Source organism: Chrysemys picta, chromosome 11, assembly GCF_011386835.1.
Source record: "Chrysemys picta bellii isolate R12L10 chromosome 11, ASM1138683v2, whole genome shotgun sequence".
NCBI lineage: Eukaryota > Metazoa > Chordata > Testudines > Emydidae > Chrysemys > Chrysemys picta.
The window spans coordinates 73,808,768-73,826,964 of record NC_088801.1 but is presented as its reverse complement, the minus strand read 5'-3'; the positions used below and the strand labels follow the sequence as shown (position 1 = coordinate 73,826,964).

Below are 18,197 nucleotides of genomic sequence, written 5' to 3'. Positions count from 1 at the left end.
TGTTGTGTTGAAATCCATAAGTATATTTGTGTCTAGTGACTTCTAATGACTATGGAGAGTGCTAGCATATGTGATTCCCACACTTGTGTTTATTTGTTTTCCATGGGGTTTTGCAATGTGTGAGGAAGCCATTTGCACAATATGTAGCCTTCTCATAATGCTTCAGTTACTGTGCAGAAAATCCCAAGAGAAGACCTGCTCTAGTTATCCTGACCTCATGCTACTTCTTCCCTGAGGCATTACAAAGGGTAGGTCTACACTTACCTCCGGGTCCGGCGGTAAGCAATTGATCTTCTGGGATTGATCCCGGAAGTGCTCGCTGTCGACGCCGGTACTCCAGCTCGGCGAGAGGAGTACACAGCATCAACGGGGGAGCCTGCCTGCCGCGTCTGGACCTGCGGTAAGTTCGAACTAAGGTACTTCAAATTCAGCTATGTTATTAACATAGCTGAATTTGCGTACCATAGTTCGAAGTGGGGGGTTAGTGTGGACCAGGCCATAGAGTAGGTAGGAAGGAGATTAATGGTTAGGGCACTAATCTGGGACTCAGGAGACTTGGATTCAATTCCTGGCTCAGCCACAGCCATTCTCTGGGACCTTAGGCAAGTCACTTAGTTTCCCTTGTGCCTCAGTTTCTCATCTGTAAATGGGAATAGTAATTCTCACAGAGTGCTGCAAGGATACAATCTATTCCTCAGGTACTACAGTGGTGAGGACCACGGAGAAGTACATAGATAGTGGAAAATACAAATGCTGAAATATTTAGGTTTATTAAAGTTGGATCAGCAAGTTTTGGCCTTCATCTCAGTTCCAATAGCATTCTGCTACTTATGTCATTAATTGCTGTCTACATTTATGGTCCTCAGAAAAAGAAAAAAGGGAAGAAAAGTGGGAAGAAGAAAAAGGAGAAAGATTTGACTCCCGACAGGTAAAGAATGCACCTGTTCACTCGAAGAGTTACATAACGATGAAATTATGTATCCTTTATATTTGCCACACTGCCAACCCCTTTTCGTTTTGTTTCATTACAAAAGGACAGTGTCCGAACTGGTAGGTTTACATTTCAACCTACCCGTGCCAGCAGGTAGGAACTAGGGAACCCTACAATAAAAAGAACCATTTTAATAACCGCTATAAATATCCACAGATGTCTAGAAAATAAAACAAACCCATCATGAATTTGCAAAATGTTCATTTTAGTCTCTGAAATATTTCAAAGAAAAATCCATTTCTGTGTTGTCAGTAAATGCCACATTGCCTCTTGACTGATAGGTTTGTAGTGCTACCCATTACAAGACAAATACTGCTTTGATGGTATACATTGTACAATAATGACCTGTGTGTGTTTCCCTTTAATTGTACTGTTTTCAGTAGTTTGTACAAGCCAAGGCCCTGATCCTGTAAAGACTTATACATGTACTTCAACAGCCAGACTTCATTGACACCAATAGGACTACTCAGTGCATAAACAGCATGCGTGTAAGTCTTTGCAGGCTCTTGGGCCCAATTCTTTAATGAAGACCCTTTTACTTTTATTCCCCCAGCCCCTCACCAGCAGGTGCAGGAACACCTGGCCGTCTCAGATGTCTACAGATTTTCCATCCAATTTAAAGTCCCTGAGAAGAGAGGCTGTAGCCAGCTCTAGTGAAATACCACAATAAAGCAGCCTTTGTTTCTCATGTAAAAAGTACATGTCATAGATCAGTCGTATTTCTTGTCTGACCAACATAAATTCTTGAGGGCACCTTACAATTTGTTAAATATTTCTGTTCTGAGGGCAGAGTTTATTTTACTTGAGGGGTTCGAGCGAATTCCATGTTTTGACACCTGAATTTTCAACATTCGCATGATACATCTACTGATAATCTGCCCATTTTTCACTTGTACGTAGAATACAAACCTATGCTGAGTTATCACAACTAGCACCAATTTATCTAGTAGCAGCGTGGAACAGGGACAGATGGCGCTCCTAGGGCAGCAGGGTGCAAGAGCACTGTAGAGACAAGTATGCTCAGCACCTGGTGGAAAGAAGTGCCTTGCATTGTGCTCCAATCCCATTCACTTGTATAGGATTTAGCACCACCCTTTGGGCACTACTGCAATACAATCGATCAAGAAGGGGGTCTTATTTTGGTTTCAAATGTAAAAATCTCTTAAGCCAAATAAGTAAGTATTGAAGAAATATTTCATGGAAGTGTATGGAAGATGACCTCTCACACCATATAACAGCTCTATCAAGTAAATGCATATGCACTTTTACATATATAAACATACACTTACACAGCTGTAATGCTGATGCCTCTGGGTGGGTCAGCAGCATCAAGGATTGAATTTGGGACCTCTGGTTCTTAATGCATGAGGCTCTACTGCCTGAACTAAAAGACCCAACTCTCTTAGCCAAGGCTGTAGCAAGCACAATCAACCTCTACTTGACCTACCCACCTCTAGAGGGGGACAGAGTGCCACACCAAACAGGCATGGCTTACTCAGAAAATATGTAATTATTATAATACTGTGCTATTAGTGACTATTATTTTAATACTATATTATACGCTTTGTAGTAGCTAGCTTGTTGTGGTAGTTTCTTTGGCCTTTAAGTTTCACACCTTGCTCCTGCCTGCTGTTCAGGAGAAGGGGTAACATTTCAGAAATAGCCAAGAGGGGCTCATGTCTATCTTTGTGTGTTGTTACATGGTAGAGAAACACAGGAGCTTCAATCAATAGAAGGGACTGTGCATAACACACTTCCACATGGAGGAAACGCAGTTCATGCATCATTAAATTTGCACATTTAAAATAATAAAGCAGGAAATGCAGAAGTTATGGCTCTTACAGCAGTGCTATCTTGTCCACGTTATACCTGCTGTACATTTTGTGATATGCACCTAACATAAAAATCATCACGTTATACATTCAGCTATGAAAACAAGAACCAGACTGGCAGCGTTAATGTTGTAGGCACATTAAATTTTGCAATTTCCTTATTACTGCTTATGTATTAATTATGCACTGTGTGGACATAAGAATTTGTAAATGAAATGTCTATTGGAAAACACATGAGACATGAAATTAAAAGTATATTGATTTTATTGGCCAACTGATACCTATTATTAAATATTTGTATTCTTTTAGTAGTACTGAAATGCCTCAGTTAGGACTGGTAACCAAAATTATTAGAGGCATGGAAAGACTTCCTTATGAGACACTGAACAGATTGGAACTGTTTAGCTTGAAGACGAGATGAATAAGAGATGATGTTGGTATACAAAATAATGAAAGATCTAAAGAAGGTCAAGTTAGGCATTCTTACTTACCCTCAAAATATTAGATGATGACCTTCAATAAAAATGGAAGGCAATATACTTATACAGTGTGCAAAGAATTATTTCCTCAAAGCAATTTTAATTAGTCTGTAGATCTCATTGCCACAAAATAGCATTGAGGCCAAGAGTTTAGCAGGATACCAAAAAAGAGAGAGAAAAAAAATTCAAGGGTATAAATCCTCATTTCTTAGGGCAAAAGACACTCACAAATTGACAGGAGATAGGAAGAAACTTCCTCAATGAGCATGTTATTCCATAATTGTCCACTGCATGATTTTTCTCACCTGCTTCTACAACATTTGGCTCTGGCCCCCATCAGGAAGAATACCAAACTAGGTGGACCATTGGTTGATCCAGTATAATAAAGTATGTGATGTTCTTAAAGGAGTGGACATTGGTCTATTGAAAGAGATTAAATTCCAGGAAAATTAATGAATTACTAATTGCAGAAGCATAATGTTATGTGCTGTTATTAGGATTTTAAAAGAATTTCTCAGTAATTGATATTAATGAATGATTACCACAGGAGTCAGTGATCTTCAACACCTGGAAACAGGTATTCATGACTGCTATAAGAAATCATGTGGTATATAAGGAAATAAAAGTGTAGGACTGTAACTTAATGGGGAAGAGAACAAATAACAGATGAGACAGAAAAGTCAATAATGATTAAATATTGACAGCGATAATCAATTTTACCTTCCAGTAAAAAATTACATATTATAAAGCTAAAGATGTCTAAATGTTCCATTTAGTTTTGTTACTGACGGATTGGACTGTTTTTGCAGACCTCTAGAATTTTCTGAAATTATGTCTCTTGTCTGTAGGACCATTGATTCTCTGTACGAGGAATTAGTAGAAGGAGGATTACTAATAAAGCCCAAGACAGTGAAACTCTCTGATTATGTTGGTAATGTATACATTTTTAAATGTCTTACATATCAGAGCTAATATCTTGAATATTATGAGAACACTTCATCCATAGTGAACTCCGGTTACAGTAGTTTGGCTGCTTATACAAAATGGATGAAATAGATTGAATGAAACAGCTGACCAAAAACTCAAGTCAGAATAAATTCAACCCTTTTTTTTTTTTAATTTGAAATGTGGGTCTGTTTTCTGCATTTTTAAACATGTTTGCATGCCACTACTTCATCATTCCTGAATTTGCCAGGTGCCAGAAAGAGAAGTACCAAAATATTGTAAGAAGCTGCTCTCACGTTATTTACAGTCCAGATTTCAGGAAAACCTTTTCCTAGGAGATTTCCAGTTCAAAGATATTTGGACTTTGAGCATCCAAGTGTTTGTATGTTTTATCTAATGAAACATGCAAACCTTCCAAGGTTCACTAATCACCATGACCAGTCAAGTCAAGAATGAAGTGAAGTACAGTTGCAGTTTCAATAAGATTCCGGGACAAACGTCTAAAGTTAAGCACCCAAATCAAAAGAAGCCTGATTTTCAGAGGTGCTCAGTACCCACAATTTGTACTGTTGAAGTGCCTAACTATGGAGGTAAGCACTGGCTTTATGTACCCACGTTTGAAAATTCTGAATTTTAGGCTGTCACCAGTAGCTGTCAGATGTCAGTTACCATTCAAGCAGCTGCGGGCAATATTGGCAAGACAATGGAACCTGAGGGCATAGCGACCTTGTGTTTTATAGTGTGGCCAAAATATTTTCCAGAAAATAAAATAGTCGCCAATATTATACAGCCTCACATACACGGATAGGAAACCTCAAGATAAAGCACCATCGAAAGAACTGAGTGCAGTGGGGCTAGTGTTCAGAGAAGAAATGCAATCTCACAGGTTGCACCGTGGCTTGATACACTCTCTGATTGTTTTGGGCCGTTCCCTAAAACTGAACAAGCTGCAATATATCAGGGGAAGAACCCACTAATTTAAAGGACCACAATTAAAGAGCTTGTCAGTACCTAGAACGTACAGTGCACCTGGCCATTAATATGGTATATATCTAAGCAGGAAAATCTGGAGTCTCTCATATCAGCTGCAAGTGCCATGTTTTTATAAACTGTTAAAAGCAGCATTTATTGCCAACAGAGTCCTTGCCCACTCTAGAGAATGAGCTGGTATTGGTATTCTAGTCACTGCATACTCATTAAAGAGCATAGAGTGCTGAGAGTAGTAATGGAAGCTTTTCATTATTATTGCACTCGCCCAACCACTATCAGCTGTCCTTCCCAAGGTCGTTTATGGTGGACAAACATTTCAATCACAGACACTTTGAAAGACCATCTTGGCCAACAGGATAGTTAGTGGCTGGTAACATTGTAGAATTTTGGAAAAATCAAAACATCCCCTCACAATTTTAATAAAACACTCAGCACCAAAACCTCAAGCGCACCAACTGGAGAGGTGGGTAGGGGGGTAATGATGGTTTTGAGCCATCTTTGTAATCCCTTGATCCTGAAGCTGTCAGGAGTCAGTTTGGCTCCTGTCATAGTTTAGGGTAGCCTCAGGGCTGCTCTAAGTTACATAAAAGCAGCACTGACCTACTAGGAGCCACTACACTGGGTGGGGGATCACTGTAATACAGAGTGCTCATAGCCAGCACATCCCCACACAGCCCCTACTCTGGGTAGGCAGGGGGGAGGCATAGAGCTGTCAAAGCCAGCCCTGCCCCAGCAGAAGATTCTCTCATGTTCAGGGAATTCTCAGCTTTCCATTTAGGGCAGCTGTAAGTCCCACTTGCACTGCTAGAGTGATGCAAATGGTACTTAGCATTTCCCAGGAGCGAGGCCTAAAATTTTTGGCTTGATATCAAATCAAAAGCAACATTTAAAGTTACAAGGTTAGAGTTATAGCCCATAGAGAAATAAATGAGTGCCCTTCAGCCCTGAGTCCTGAAATCCTAGAAAGGTTGCTCGCTCACTCACGGTTCTGGGGGAGAAGACAAAGGGCAGAAGCCACACAGTGAGTAAAGGTACTGAAACGTCCGTCCCTATGACAAACCGACATTGCTGAACTAATTTTCTTGGTGACCTTATCTAAATTAGTCAGAGAATATCCATCATGATTTATGGCCAGTTGCAATTAAACCCTTTGATGCCTTCTAATTAAATCTCTGAAGATTAATTTCTAGCTAGTTCTTTTGATTTCTCCTTAAATAAAAGATAAAACCTGAAATGAATTTTACCCTCAAAGGGGGAGGGGAAGCTATGCCAGTGCTTGTCCATCTCCTGGCCCAAACTATGACTATCTCTCAACTCTCTCTCATTTTATACCTAATTTTACATCTATCCCAGATAAGCTGGATCTCTTCCTTCCTATTTGTAAGTTATCATCATCAAAATGCAAAATAGTATTAGGTACAGAACATGTTATTTGTGCTAAAGAAATGAATCCTTCTTAAATGTATTTTTCCTGCACTATTAGTGTATGTCTGCACTGGAGCTGGAGGTGAAATTTCCAGCTCGCGGTGTAGTCTTAGCTTCACGAGTACAATCTTGTCTGAAACCCTAGGTATGTACTTGGTGCGGCTAGCCCATCCCATCGCTACACTGCTATTTTTCGCGAGCTAACATGCATCTACTCAAGCTGGAAGTTACCCCTCCAGATCCAGTGTAGACATAGCCTTAATTTTCTTGCTTGTGTCCCATCCTTCTGGATCTTTGTCCCACTATGTCCTATATGTGATTACAGCTCTCTAACGAGATGAGGCAGGACTCTCGTTTTAGACTGCTTCAGTCTGCAGCAGTGCTAAGTTTAAATAAAAAAGGTGAAGTGCAATGCGAAAAACAAACATTGAACTGAACACAGACTGCTGTGCCGAGTGTCCCCACTAACTAAGATGTGGTGGGAATAATGGAGGCAGGCAGCATTCCGGAAAAAAAATTAAGTAACCTTTTTTCCCTCTTTGAAATCCCTTAGATACATCTTGGTTCATTGGTGATTCCAAAAATATGACATCTCAACTCCCCAAATTCTCTATTGATGTGATTTATGGTGTCAGTAATGATTCTTTTGTGAACCACAAAGTTTCTTTAAAAGGTTATTTAAGACTTATTTCTCTGCTGCATGCCCTCCACAACCTGCTTAGTAGGGAGAGTCAGCACAGGAATGTGTGCTTAACTTCATTTTCCTTCTAGGCCTGTATTCCATGGCAACATTCCCCTACCTGAGTCCCTTTCCCATGGCAGAACTGGGTTTGCTCAGAGCATACAAAATTTGTATTCCATGGTAGTTTTTCATTATTTGAATTATGCATTTTATAACAATACAGTGTCACATTTATTAAGCCCATGCTTCCTCCCTGCAGGCGAGTACAGCTATCTGGGGACTACGCTTCGTCAGGTAGATATAGAGCCAATGCCCTCTCTCACAGATGTCAGACAGCTAATAGCACTGTATGGAATATTGCCATTAGGTAAGAGCACAGCAAAAATGACTAAAGGGCAGAATATGACGGTTTGCTTCCTGCCAGTAACATACATTTTTACTAGCTTTGACAGTGCTTGATTGATTGTAGTCTAAAGCATTTTGCAGTATAATTGTTTTTCAATTAAGTGTTCTGAGTGAAGGCCATATCATTTTAATAGTGTATAAAAAAGCATGCACATGCTATTGTCAGGTATTGCATTTCTTTGCCATCTCTGTTTGCATTTTAACAGTTTGTGAATGGCAGCGCATAAAGGAAATCACATGGGAAAGATAATAGCTAAAACAAGCTCCAGTGATTAAAATCAATCAAGTTAAGGGAAGGGCTAAGGTTGCAATTTACCTTTTACAAGCTGGCTAATGTTACTTGGCACCAAACAAGGTGAGCAGTTAAGGAATTAGTCTGAGGAGATTCCAGATAGCTGAAAGAGAGCACTTTTAAATGTCCTTGTAGTTTTAAATGCCAGCCACTATTAATATGAAACAAGACTTGGTTGGGTTTTTTTAAAACATACTGTCTGCCCCAATATTTTTCTCAAGACTGACGGGATGACTTTCGGCCAGGGGTAGGCAACCTATGGCACACATGCCGAAGGCGGCACGCGAGCCGATTTTCAGTGGCACTCACACTGCCCAGGTCCTGGCCACCGGTCCGGGGGGCTCTGCATTTTAATTTAATTTTAAATGAAGCTTCTTAAACATTTAAAAAACCTTATTTACTTTACATAACAATAGTTTAGTTATATATTATAGACTTTGTAGCAGGGTGGACACCTGCTCCTGCCTGGAAGGGCCTGAGATAGCCCAGGGAGCAGGCAGTGTGGAGGCTGAGCGGATTGGGGGAAGTGGCTGCAGCTGGGGTCATGCCCCAATCAGGTCTCAGCTGGCCCTATATAAGAGACTGGGAGCCCTGTGTTCAGGGAGAGAAGGGCCTGGCTGCAGGGAGCTAGACATAAGGTACCTGTAGTGGAGCAGGGCTGGGGAGTTCCAGCCTGGAAAGCCCCAGGCTGTGGCCTAGTATTAGACCAAGGGGTACTGGGGGTTGCAGAGGGCAGCCCAGGGCTAGTCCAAGGCAGCAGGTCCAAACCCCCCTTGCCAATGATGAGTGGCCTATACTGCAGTCTGCCCCAGGGAGTGGGGTCTAGTTGGTGACTGACAGTGGCGTAGTGCTGAGGCAAGGTGGGGATAGTGGGTGGAGGTTCTCCAGGGAGGGGAGACCCAGACCTATGGGGTACTGCCAGGGGCAGCATCCCAGTAATAGGGGCACCAGGTCCTGGGAGGGACACAGGGGCCAGAAGTAGGGACAAGGCGGATCACTGGCCTGCAGAGGGTGCTCCAGAAGCTGGATGAGCTGATTCCCTGAAGCAACCAGTAGGGGGAGCCGCAGGGGTGAGTCTGGACCTTTACAGACTTATAGAAAGAGACCTTGTTAAAATGTATTACTGGCATGTGAAACCTTCACTTAGAGTGAATAAATGAAGACTCTGCACACCAAATCTGAAAGGTTGCCGACCCCTGCTGTAGGCCAACCATGGGGAATACAGGCACTTACTACATAAAGGGGCTTTGCATGTGCTATTTATAATTTTCTTTCATAATGTTTTCACTTTTGGGAGACCTCTGTCAGAGGACAGGCAAGTCCTCAGCCAGCCAACTCAGTCCTATGTAGCCTCATTCTGTGCCACTCAGTCCACTTGTTCCACCTCAGGCCAGAATGTCCCTGGCTCTTGTTTTGGTGTTGGGATGGAGGGGAGCAGGGAGCCTTCTCTTCCCCTCCCCTCCCCTCCCTTGTGTGTGCCTTTAATAAAAACCAGGGACAAATGCAATCCTTGCGCTCAGGCTGCTCTCGCTGTACACACGGGAACACACTGTGCGCATTCCATGGTGCCAGCCCCCTCTGCACGGGCGCACAGGGTGGGCCCAGTGCACCAAGGGGAGCAGGCTGCACCATACAGAAGACTCTTCCCATCCTACAACAATGGGAATTTGGAAAGGCGGGAGCGAGAGCTTTCCCTCAAAGGGCTTGTCCTTCCATAGCAAGTTAGATTGTATTAGTTAACTTGACTCCTCAAGGCTGAGTTCCAACATTACGTTAAATGGAACTTTGCAGTCAACATAGACAGGGACCTTCATTTTAAGACCACGTCAGCTGGTCATTGGTTAACTCTACTAGACCCATAGGTTTAACCAGCTAATACAAAGATAAACATGACATCCCTGTCTACACTGTAAGGTCATGTTGTAACCTAATTTTCTAGGATAATCAAGCCCAAAGACTGCTCCTGCCAAGGTAAGAGGGGCCCATAAACCTCCTCCCATTAATTGGAGAGAAACTGTGGAAGAGGAAAAATACCCTCAACCAGTAAAAGTATAGACTGTATTTGCAATAGCAAATGTATGTTAAATATATTGCCTGAAGCCAAAAAGTCTCAGGAATTATTTCACCTTTGGGTGGTATTTAATGGATGACATTTTACTTAACTGGCCTCAGAACTACCGTAGTTAATCATTGTGTATATAGATATATATAGAGAGAGAAAAAGCTTTCCCAAAAATATTCACTTGATAGAGAAAATTTCAGCCCAAAAGGAATCAGAAAATTATAAGCAGTTGAAAGGAGACTTTTTAATGGAAGTTACAGTTCTCTAAAGGGGTTTCTATTGACCCATTATAATCAATGTAGAATAGTAATAAATTGGTATGAAATGACCAAAAATATTCATATAACTTGAGAGGTTGGTAACTTCACTACATGGTTCATGGTGCTGGAATAAAGGCTTACAATGGCATTCATCTTAATACTTCGTTCACTGTAATTTATTTGGCTACTTTAAGTCATTAACACATTGATGGATGGGTTTGTTTTCACTTTTAATAGCATTGTTAGCTAAACAGTCGCCACTTCTTCTGTAGTGGTTGTAGGAGTTGGCGTTTCTCTTGCTCTCAGTACCTGGAATAGAACTTTTCCAGAACTGGCAAAGCTCCTGCAAAGGGCTCTCACCTTCTGGACTTTTTTTCCCCCTACCAATTAGCTGGCAGACTGAAAGTTTGAAAACCCTCAGCATGTGATGAGAGGCAGAACTGTTCAAGTTACTTTAGAGTGGTAATCTCTACATCAAGATAAGGGCATGTTTTTATGTGGCGAGTAAAAGGCACTGATTTTATTGGACCATCAAGGAAGAGGCAATTTATATGTTTGCAGTTAAGTTTACTGTCAACTGTCCAAATTCTATTATAAGGGATGCTGACCATAATATACTAAATATTTTTGTGGCTTTGTCCATGACAGCACAGATGCTGGGTCCTGCCTCCTCACTCAGAGGCATAATGGCAACTACCATTCAGCATTTACCAGCTCTCTACGCCTCCTTTCTCCAATCCCTCCCTCACTAAGAGCAATGAGCAATGCAGAGGATGAACCTCTGTTCCATCGCATCTTGCACCATCTGGCTCTCAACGAGGGAAGAAATCTCACCTGCGCCTCTTGCAGCAGCACTTTCTCATTGGAGCATTAAGCACTTTTTCCTTCTCTTGCTGAGGAAATCGCCAATCAGTCAGTGGAGCAAAGCAGTGGCTGAAACAATGTCCAGAAGTGCAGCAGAAAACAGCTGCTCAGCTTGCTTAGAAGGGAGAGAAGCTCACCTCAAGTAGAGATTCTCCTCAAAGAAGTGTCTGGGGTGGCTATCAGCCTTTGACATTGGAATCTGTGAAAGAGTCAGAGGTGCTTGGCCCTTCCTTTTCATGACCTCAGGCCCCCTCTTTTCAGTCAGGCTTCTGTCTCTCCTTCTCCCTCTCTAGAGAGCCACAAAAAAACACGTGATGTTGCCCCTTCCCTGCTAAATTGCTTTCTGTGGCTCTGTTAGGACAGTGCAGACACCATCCCCATTTGGCTTTCCAAGCCCAGGCTTCAACAATACTCACTGATCCAACTATCAAGGTAGAACAGGCAACCTCATTTCTTTCAGATCAGAAGAGCTTAAAATGGAGAAGCAAAGGAGAGAGCAGTGAAATCTTGGATGGTGATTGGTCATCATCCTCCCTGTCAGAGCAAGTGAAGAGGAGGAACCCAGCATCTGCACTATCGCAACAAAAAAAAGCAGAGAACAGAAAGCAGATTAGCCACTAAATGGGTATATGCCATGCCTCTACTCATAAATGAAGTAGCAGAGTTCTAGATAGGGCTTAAACTTTCCTTGTTGGAGAATGACATGACTTAACACACACAGCAATCCCACTCCCCGGTGCTGTCATTGCCCAGCTCAGTCAGCTACATTCCATTCCTACAATCAAGGGATCAGACTCTCCCACACTTACTAAAAGCAGAAATATATAAAGAGAAAAATTTCAAAAAAAAGGGTAGTGAGGGAAGAAAGGGGCAAAAGAGAGACTGATGACATCTGGTTTTAAATTACAGAAGAACGCTCATCAGGAAAATACTCCAATTAGTTTGTTTTCTTATGGAAGTTGGAAAGTGTCATTTTTGGCGCAGATAACAGATTCTACTATTTTAACATTTGACAGGTATTTCCTCCCCTTTCCAATTATGAAGTGGGGAACAGCTCTGAGGTAGAATGTTTGTCTCCTCTTTTAAATTAGACCACAGGTATACCTACAACCATACATCTGCCTGACAGCCAACAGGCAGTCAGTTAACAGTTAGGGGTAATTGAAGGCAGATGTGTGCTGTGCATAGTGTCAGGCTTGTCTTCTGCATGTAACTGTGTCTCATTTTCATTTCATTTCAATGCCCATATCCAATATTAAGCAAAGTGAAACGGTGGACCTGAGAAGAATTTTGCTGGAAGTCACAATTAAAATAAGTTCAGTACTATTGGTTTTCCTGCCACGAACAAAGGCTAACATATTCTACAGCTGTAAAGTGAATTCTACACCACTTGCTCTACGTTAGTGAGATGAAGAGTTCACATTATGAAATATTTATCAGGAAGAAAAACTGAAGAATCATTCACCATTACATTTATGGCAGACTTAAATGAAAGCAATAATAGTGCCTTATTACTTTTTATAGGTTCTCAAGCAGTACATGAGAAGGCTCCTTTGGTGAAAGCCCTGTTGCTAGCTGGGCCCACAGGAGTAGGAAAGAAAATGCTGGTGCATGCCCTCTGCACAGAAACAGGAGCCAATCTCTTCAACTTGTCTGCCTCTAACATTGCTGGGAAATACCCAGGCAAGAGTGGTCTGCAAATGATGCTCCACATGGTGTTCAAGGTACTGTATTTTTTGACAGCTGATTCTCACTAGTCTGTGTGCTTTTTTTTTTATTTCTTCTCTTAAAACTCCTGTGGAATCATATCCTACTTTCTTTTAAATAAGTTCCACTTTTCAAATACTGGGCTCAATCCAGGGGCAACTGGGTGAAATTAGATGGCTTGCATTTTATATTAGGTCCAACTAGGAGATCCAGTGGTCCCTTCTGGCCTTAAAATCAATGAATCTATAATAGGTAAGAGTGTATGGTGCCCTTGAAATGTCCACATTTCATTCCACTTCCCCTTGTGGATGATAAATCACCTTATGCCCATTTTCTCAACTTCAAAGAGTAGATCTTCAACAAGCCAGTTGCTCTGGGTTTAAAATAAAGCCAAGAACCAGAGTCAGAGTACACCAAAAAGGTGGCACAACTGTCCAAGGTCAAAACAAGTCACATCCCAGATTTGAAACTCCCTTATGGCTTTCAAATTTCCTTAAAACAATGTTCTGACAACCAATATGTTAACCACTGTGGAGGATTTAATGCCCCAAGGGAAATCACTTGATGTAAGGTTTTTCCATGTCACCACTTGAATGATCTTTGAATTACCTTGAGTATGAAAAGCATTATATAAAACAAAATTTTGTTCTGTGTTTCTGTTTCCTTCAATTAGGAATATTTATTTGAGATGCAACATGTAGTCAAATAATGCTAGCAATTGTTGGGTGTATATTTCTTGCACAGGAGTCACTACAAGTGGCTCTCTGCTACACAGCTGTCTGGTTAGCTGTAGTGGTCATTTTGAAAAGAGGAATTCTAGCTTAGAATTACAGGAACAAAAATGTAAGAATATATGATGGGCTTGGAAATGAAACCATGTATATTAATTATGAACATATCCAGAACCCTTACTTATGGACATAGTCAGGGCCCAATTTCTTCCTTATTCCATGATCTTCACATTTCTGATGAGGGTGTAGGCCTACAGTCCCAGGAGGAATCCTTTAAAATTGAGACAAAAAACATAAGATCTCCCTTTCCCAGTGACAGAATCCCCAGGAGAGATTATGGATTCAGAATCCTTTTCTCCAGAAAGGAAACTATCATAGAATCATAAAAGATTAGGATTGGAAGATACCTCAGGAGGTCATCTAGTTCAACCCCCTGCTCAAAGCAGGACCAACCCCAATTAAATCATCCCAGCCAGGACTTTGTCAAGCCAGGCCTTAAAAACCTCTAAGGATGGAGATTCCACCACCTCCCTAGATAATGCATTCCAGTGCTTCACCACCCTCCTAGTGAAATAGTTTTTCCTAATATCCAACCCTCCCCCACTGCAACTTCAGACCATTGCTCCTTGTTCTGTCATCTGCCACCACTGAGAACAGTCTAGATCCATCCTCTTTGGAATCCCCCTTCACTCTTCTCTTCTGCAGACTAAATAAATGCATTTCCCTCGGCCTCTCCTCATACGTCATGTGCCCCAGACCCCTAATCATTTTTATTGCCCTCTACTGGACTCTCTCCAATTTGTCCACATCCTTTCTGGGGCCCAAAACTGGACTCAATACTCCAGATGTGGCCTCACCAGTGCCGAATAGAGGAGAATAATCACTTCCCTTGATCTGCTGTCAATGCTCCTACCAATGCAGCCCAATATGCCGTTAGCCTTCTTGGCAATAAGGGCACACTGACTCATATCCAGCTTCTCATCCACTGTAACCCCTAAGTCCTTTTCTGCAGAATTGCCGCTTAGCAGTCAGTCCCCAGCCTGTAGCAGTGCGTAGGATTCTTCCATCCTCAGTGCAGGACTCTGCACTTGTCCTTGTTGAACCTCATCAGATTTCTTTTAGTCCAATCCTCCAATTTGTCTAGGTCACTCAAGACCCCTATCCCTACCCTCCAGCATATCTACCTCTCCCCTCAGCTTAGTGTCATCCGCGAACTTGCTGCAGGTGCAATCCATCCCATCATCCAGATCATTAATGAAGATGTTGAACAAAACCAGCCCCAGGACCGACCCCTGGGCACTCCACTTGATATCAGCTGCCAATTAGACATCGAGATGTTGATCACTACCCATTGAACCCGACAATCTTGCCAGTTTTCTATCCACCATATAGTCCATTCATCCAATCCATATTTCTTTAACTTGCTGGCAAGAATACTGTGGGAGATTGTATCAAAAGCTTGGCTGAAGTCAAGGTATATCACGTCCACTGCTCTCCTCATACCCACAGAGCCAGTTATCTCCTCATAGAAGGCAATCAGGTTGGTCAGGCATGACTTGCCCTTGGTGAATCCATGTTGACTGTTTCTGATCAACTTCCTCACCTCCAAGTGCTTCAAAATGGATTCCTTGAGGACCTGCTCCATGATTTTTTTTTTTTTTCAGGGACTGAGGTGAGGCTGTAGTTCCCTGGATTCTCCTTCTTCCCTTTTTTTAAAAAACGATGAGCACTAGATTTGCCTTTTTCCAATCATCCGGGACCTCTCCCCCGATCGCCATGAGTTTTCAAAGATAATGGCCAATGACTCTGCAACCACATCAGCCAACTCCTTCAGCACCCTTGGATGCATTAGATTCGGCCCCATGGACTTGTGCATGTCCAGCTTTTCTAAACAGTCCTTAACCTGTTCTGTCACCAATGGGGGCTGCTCACCTCTTCCCTATATTGTGCTGCCCAGTGCAACCATCTGGGAGTTGACCTTGTCTGTGAAGACCGAGGCAAAAAAAGCATTGAGTACTTCAGCTTTTTCCACATCTGTCACTAGGTTGCCTTCCTCATTCAGTAAGGGTCCCACCTTTTCCCTGACCACCTTCTTGTTGCTAACATACCTCTAGAAACCCTTTTCATAGATTATAGGACTGGAAGGGACCTCAAGGTCATCGAGTCCAGTCCCCTGCCCGCATGGCAGGACCAAATACTGTCTAGACCATCCCTGATAGACATTTATCTAACCTACTCTTAAATATCTCCAGAGATGGAGATTCCACAACCTCCCTAGGCAATTTGTTCCAGTGTTTAACCACCCTGACAGTTAGGAACTTTTTCCTAATGTCCAACCTAGACCTCCCTTGCTGCAGTTTAAACCCATTGTTTCTGGTTCTATCCTTAGAGGCTAAGGTGAACAAGTTCTCTCCCTCCTCCTTATGACACCCTTTTAGATACCTGAAAACTGCTATCATGTCCCCTCTCAGTCTTCTCTTCTCCAAACTAAACAAACCCAGTTCTTTCAGCCTTCCTTCATAGGTCATGTTCTCAAGACCTTTAATCATTCTTGTTGCTCTTCTTTGGACCCTTTCCAATTTCTCCACATCTTTTTTAAAATGCGGCGCCCAGAACTGGACACAATACTCCAGCTGAGGCCTAACCAGAGCAGAGTAGAGCGGAAGAATGACTTCTCGTGTCTTGCTCACAACACACCTGTTAATGCATCCCAGAATCATGTTTGCTTTTTTTGCAACAGCATCACACTGTTGACTCATATTTAGCTTGTGGTCCACTATAACCCCTAGATCCCTTTCTGCCGTACTCCTTCCTAGACAGTCTTTTCCCATTCTGTATGTGTGAAATTGATTTTTCCTTCCTCAGTGGAGCACTTTGCATTTGTCTTTGTTAAACTTCATCCTGTTTAACTCAGACCATTTCTCCAATTTGTCCAGATCATTTTGAATTATGACCCTGTCCTCCAAAGTAGTTGCAATCCCTCCCAGTTTGGTATCATCCGCAAACTTAATAAGCGTACTTTCTGTGCCAATATCTAAGTCGTTGATGAAGATATTGAACAGAGCCGGTCCCAAAACAGACCCCTGCGGAACCCCACTCGTTACGCCTTTCCAGCAGGATTGGGAACCATTAATAACAACTCTCTGAGTACGGTTATCCAGCCAGTTATGCACCCACCTTATAGTAGCCTCATCTAATTTGTATTTGCCTAGTTTATCGATAAGAATATCATGCGAGACCGTATCAAATGCCTTACTAAAGTCTAGGTATACCACATCCACTGCTTCACCCTTATCCACAAGGCTCGTTATTCTATCAAAGAAAGCTATCAGATTGGTTTGACATGATTTGTTCTTCACAAATCCATGCTGGCTGTTCCCTATCACCTTACCACCTTCCAAGTGTTTGCAGATGATTTCCTTAATTACTTGCTCCATTATCTTCCCTGGCACAGAAGTTAAACTAACTGGTCTGTAGTTACCTGGGTTGTTTTTATTTCCCTTTTTATAGATGGGCACTATATTTGCCCTTTTCCAGTCTTCTGGAATCTCTCCCGTCTCCCATGACTTTCCAAAGATAATAGCTAGAGGCTCAGATACCTCCTCTATTAGCTCCTTGAGTATTCTAGGATGCATTTCATCAGGCCCGGGTGACTTGCAGGCATCTAACTTTTCTAAGTGATTTTTAACTTGTTCTTTTTTTATTTTATCCGCTAAACCTACCCCCTTCCCATTAGCATTCACTATGTTAGGCATGCCTTCAGACTTCTCGGTGAAGACCGAAACAAAGAAGTCATTAAGCATCTCTGCCATTTCCAAGTTTCCTGTTACTGTTTCTCCCTCTTCACTAAGCAGTGGGCCTACCCTGTCTTTGGTCCTCCTCTTGCTTCCAATGTATTGATAAAAAGTCTTCTTGTTTCCTTTTATTCCCGTAGCTAGTTTGAGCTCATTTTGTGCCTTTGCCTTTCTAATCTTGCCCCTGCATTCCTGTGTTGTTTGCCTATATTCATCCTTTGTAATCTGTCCTAGTTTCCATTTTTTATGACTCCTTTTTATTTTTTAGATCGTGCAAGATCTCGTGGTTAAGCCAAGGTGGTCTTTTGCCACATTTTCTATCTTTCCTAACCAGCGGAATAGCTTGCTTTTGGGCCCTTAATAGTGTCCCTTTGAAAAACTGCCAACTCTCCTCAGTTGGTTTTTTCCCCTCAGTCTTGATTCCCATGGGACCTTACCTATCAGCTCTCTGAGCTTCCCAAAATCTGCCTTCCTGAAATCCATTGTCTCTATTTTGCTGTTCTCCCTTCTACCCTTCGTTAGAATTGCAAACTCTATGATTTCATGATCACTTTCACCCAGGCTGCCTTCTACTTTCACATTCTCAACGAGTTCCTCCCTATTTGTTAAAATCAAGTCTAGAACAGCTTCCCCCCTAGTAGCTTTTTCAACCTTCTGAAATAAAAAGTTGTCTCCAATGCAGTCCAAGAATTTGTTGGATAGTCTGTGCCCCGCTGTGTTATTTTCCCAACATATATC

The 18,197-nt window shown here is 42.1% G+C and overlaps 1 protein-coding gene across 3 annotated transcripts in view; it reads left to right on the top strand.

The window, feature by feature from the left end:
- IQCA1 (IQ motif containing with AAA domain 1) overlaps nt 1-18,197 on the top strand; it is a 151,365-nt gene that overhangs the window by 108,853 nt on the left and 24,315 nt on the right. For 2 of the 3 annotated variants that reach the window (XM_042854528.2, XM_008172583.3), the window contains exons 12-15: nt 867-928; nt 4,151-4,233; nt 7,604-7,711; nt 12,752-12,951. In XM_042854528.2, the coding sequence (XP_042710462.2) occupies nt 867-928; nt 4,151-4,233; nt 7,604-7,711; nt 12,752-12,951 (453 nt within the window). The remainder of the gene's footprint in view (nt 1-866; nt 929-4,150; nt 4,234-7,603; nt 7,712-12,751; nt 12,952-18,197) is intronic. The other variant, XM_042854525.2, reaches the window with a different exon arrangement.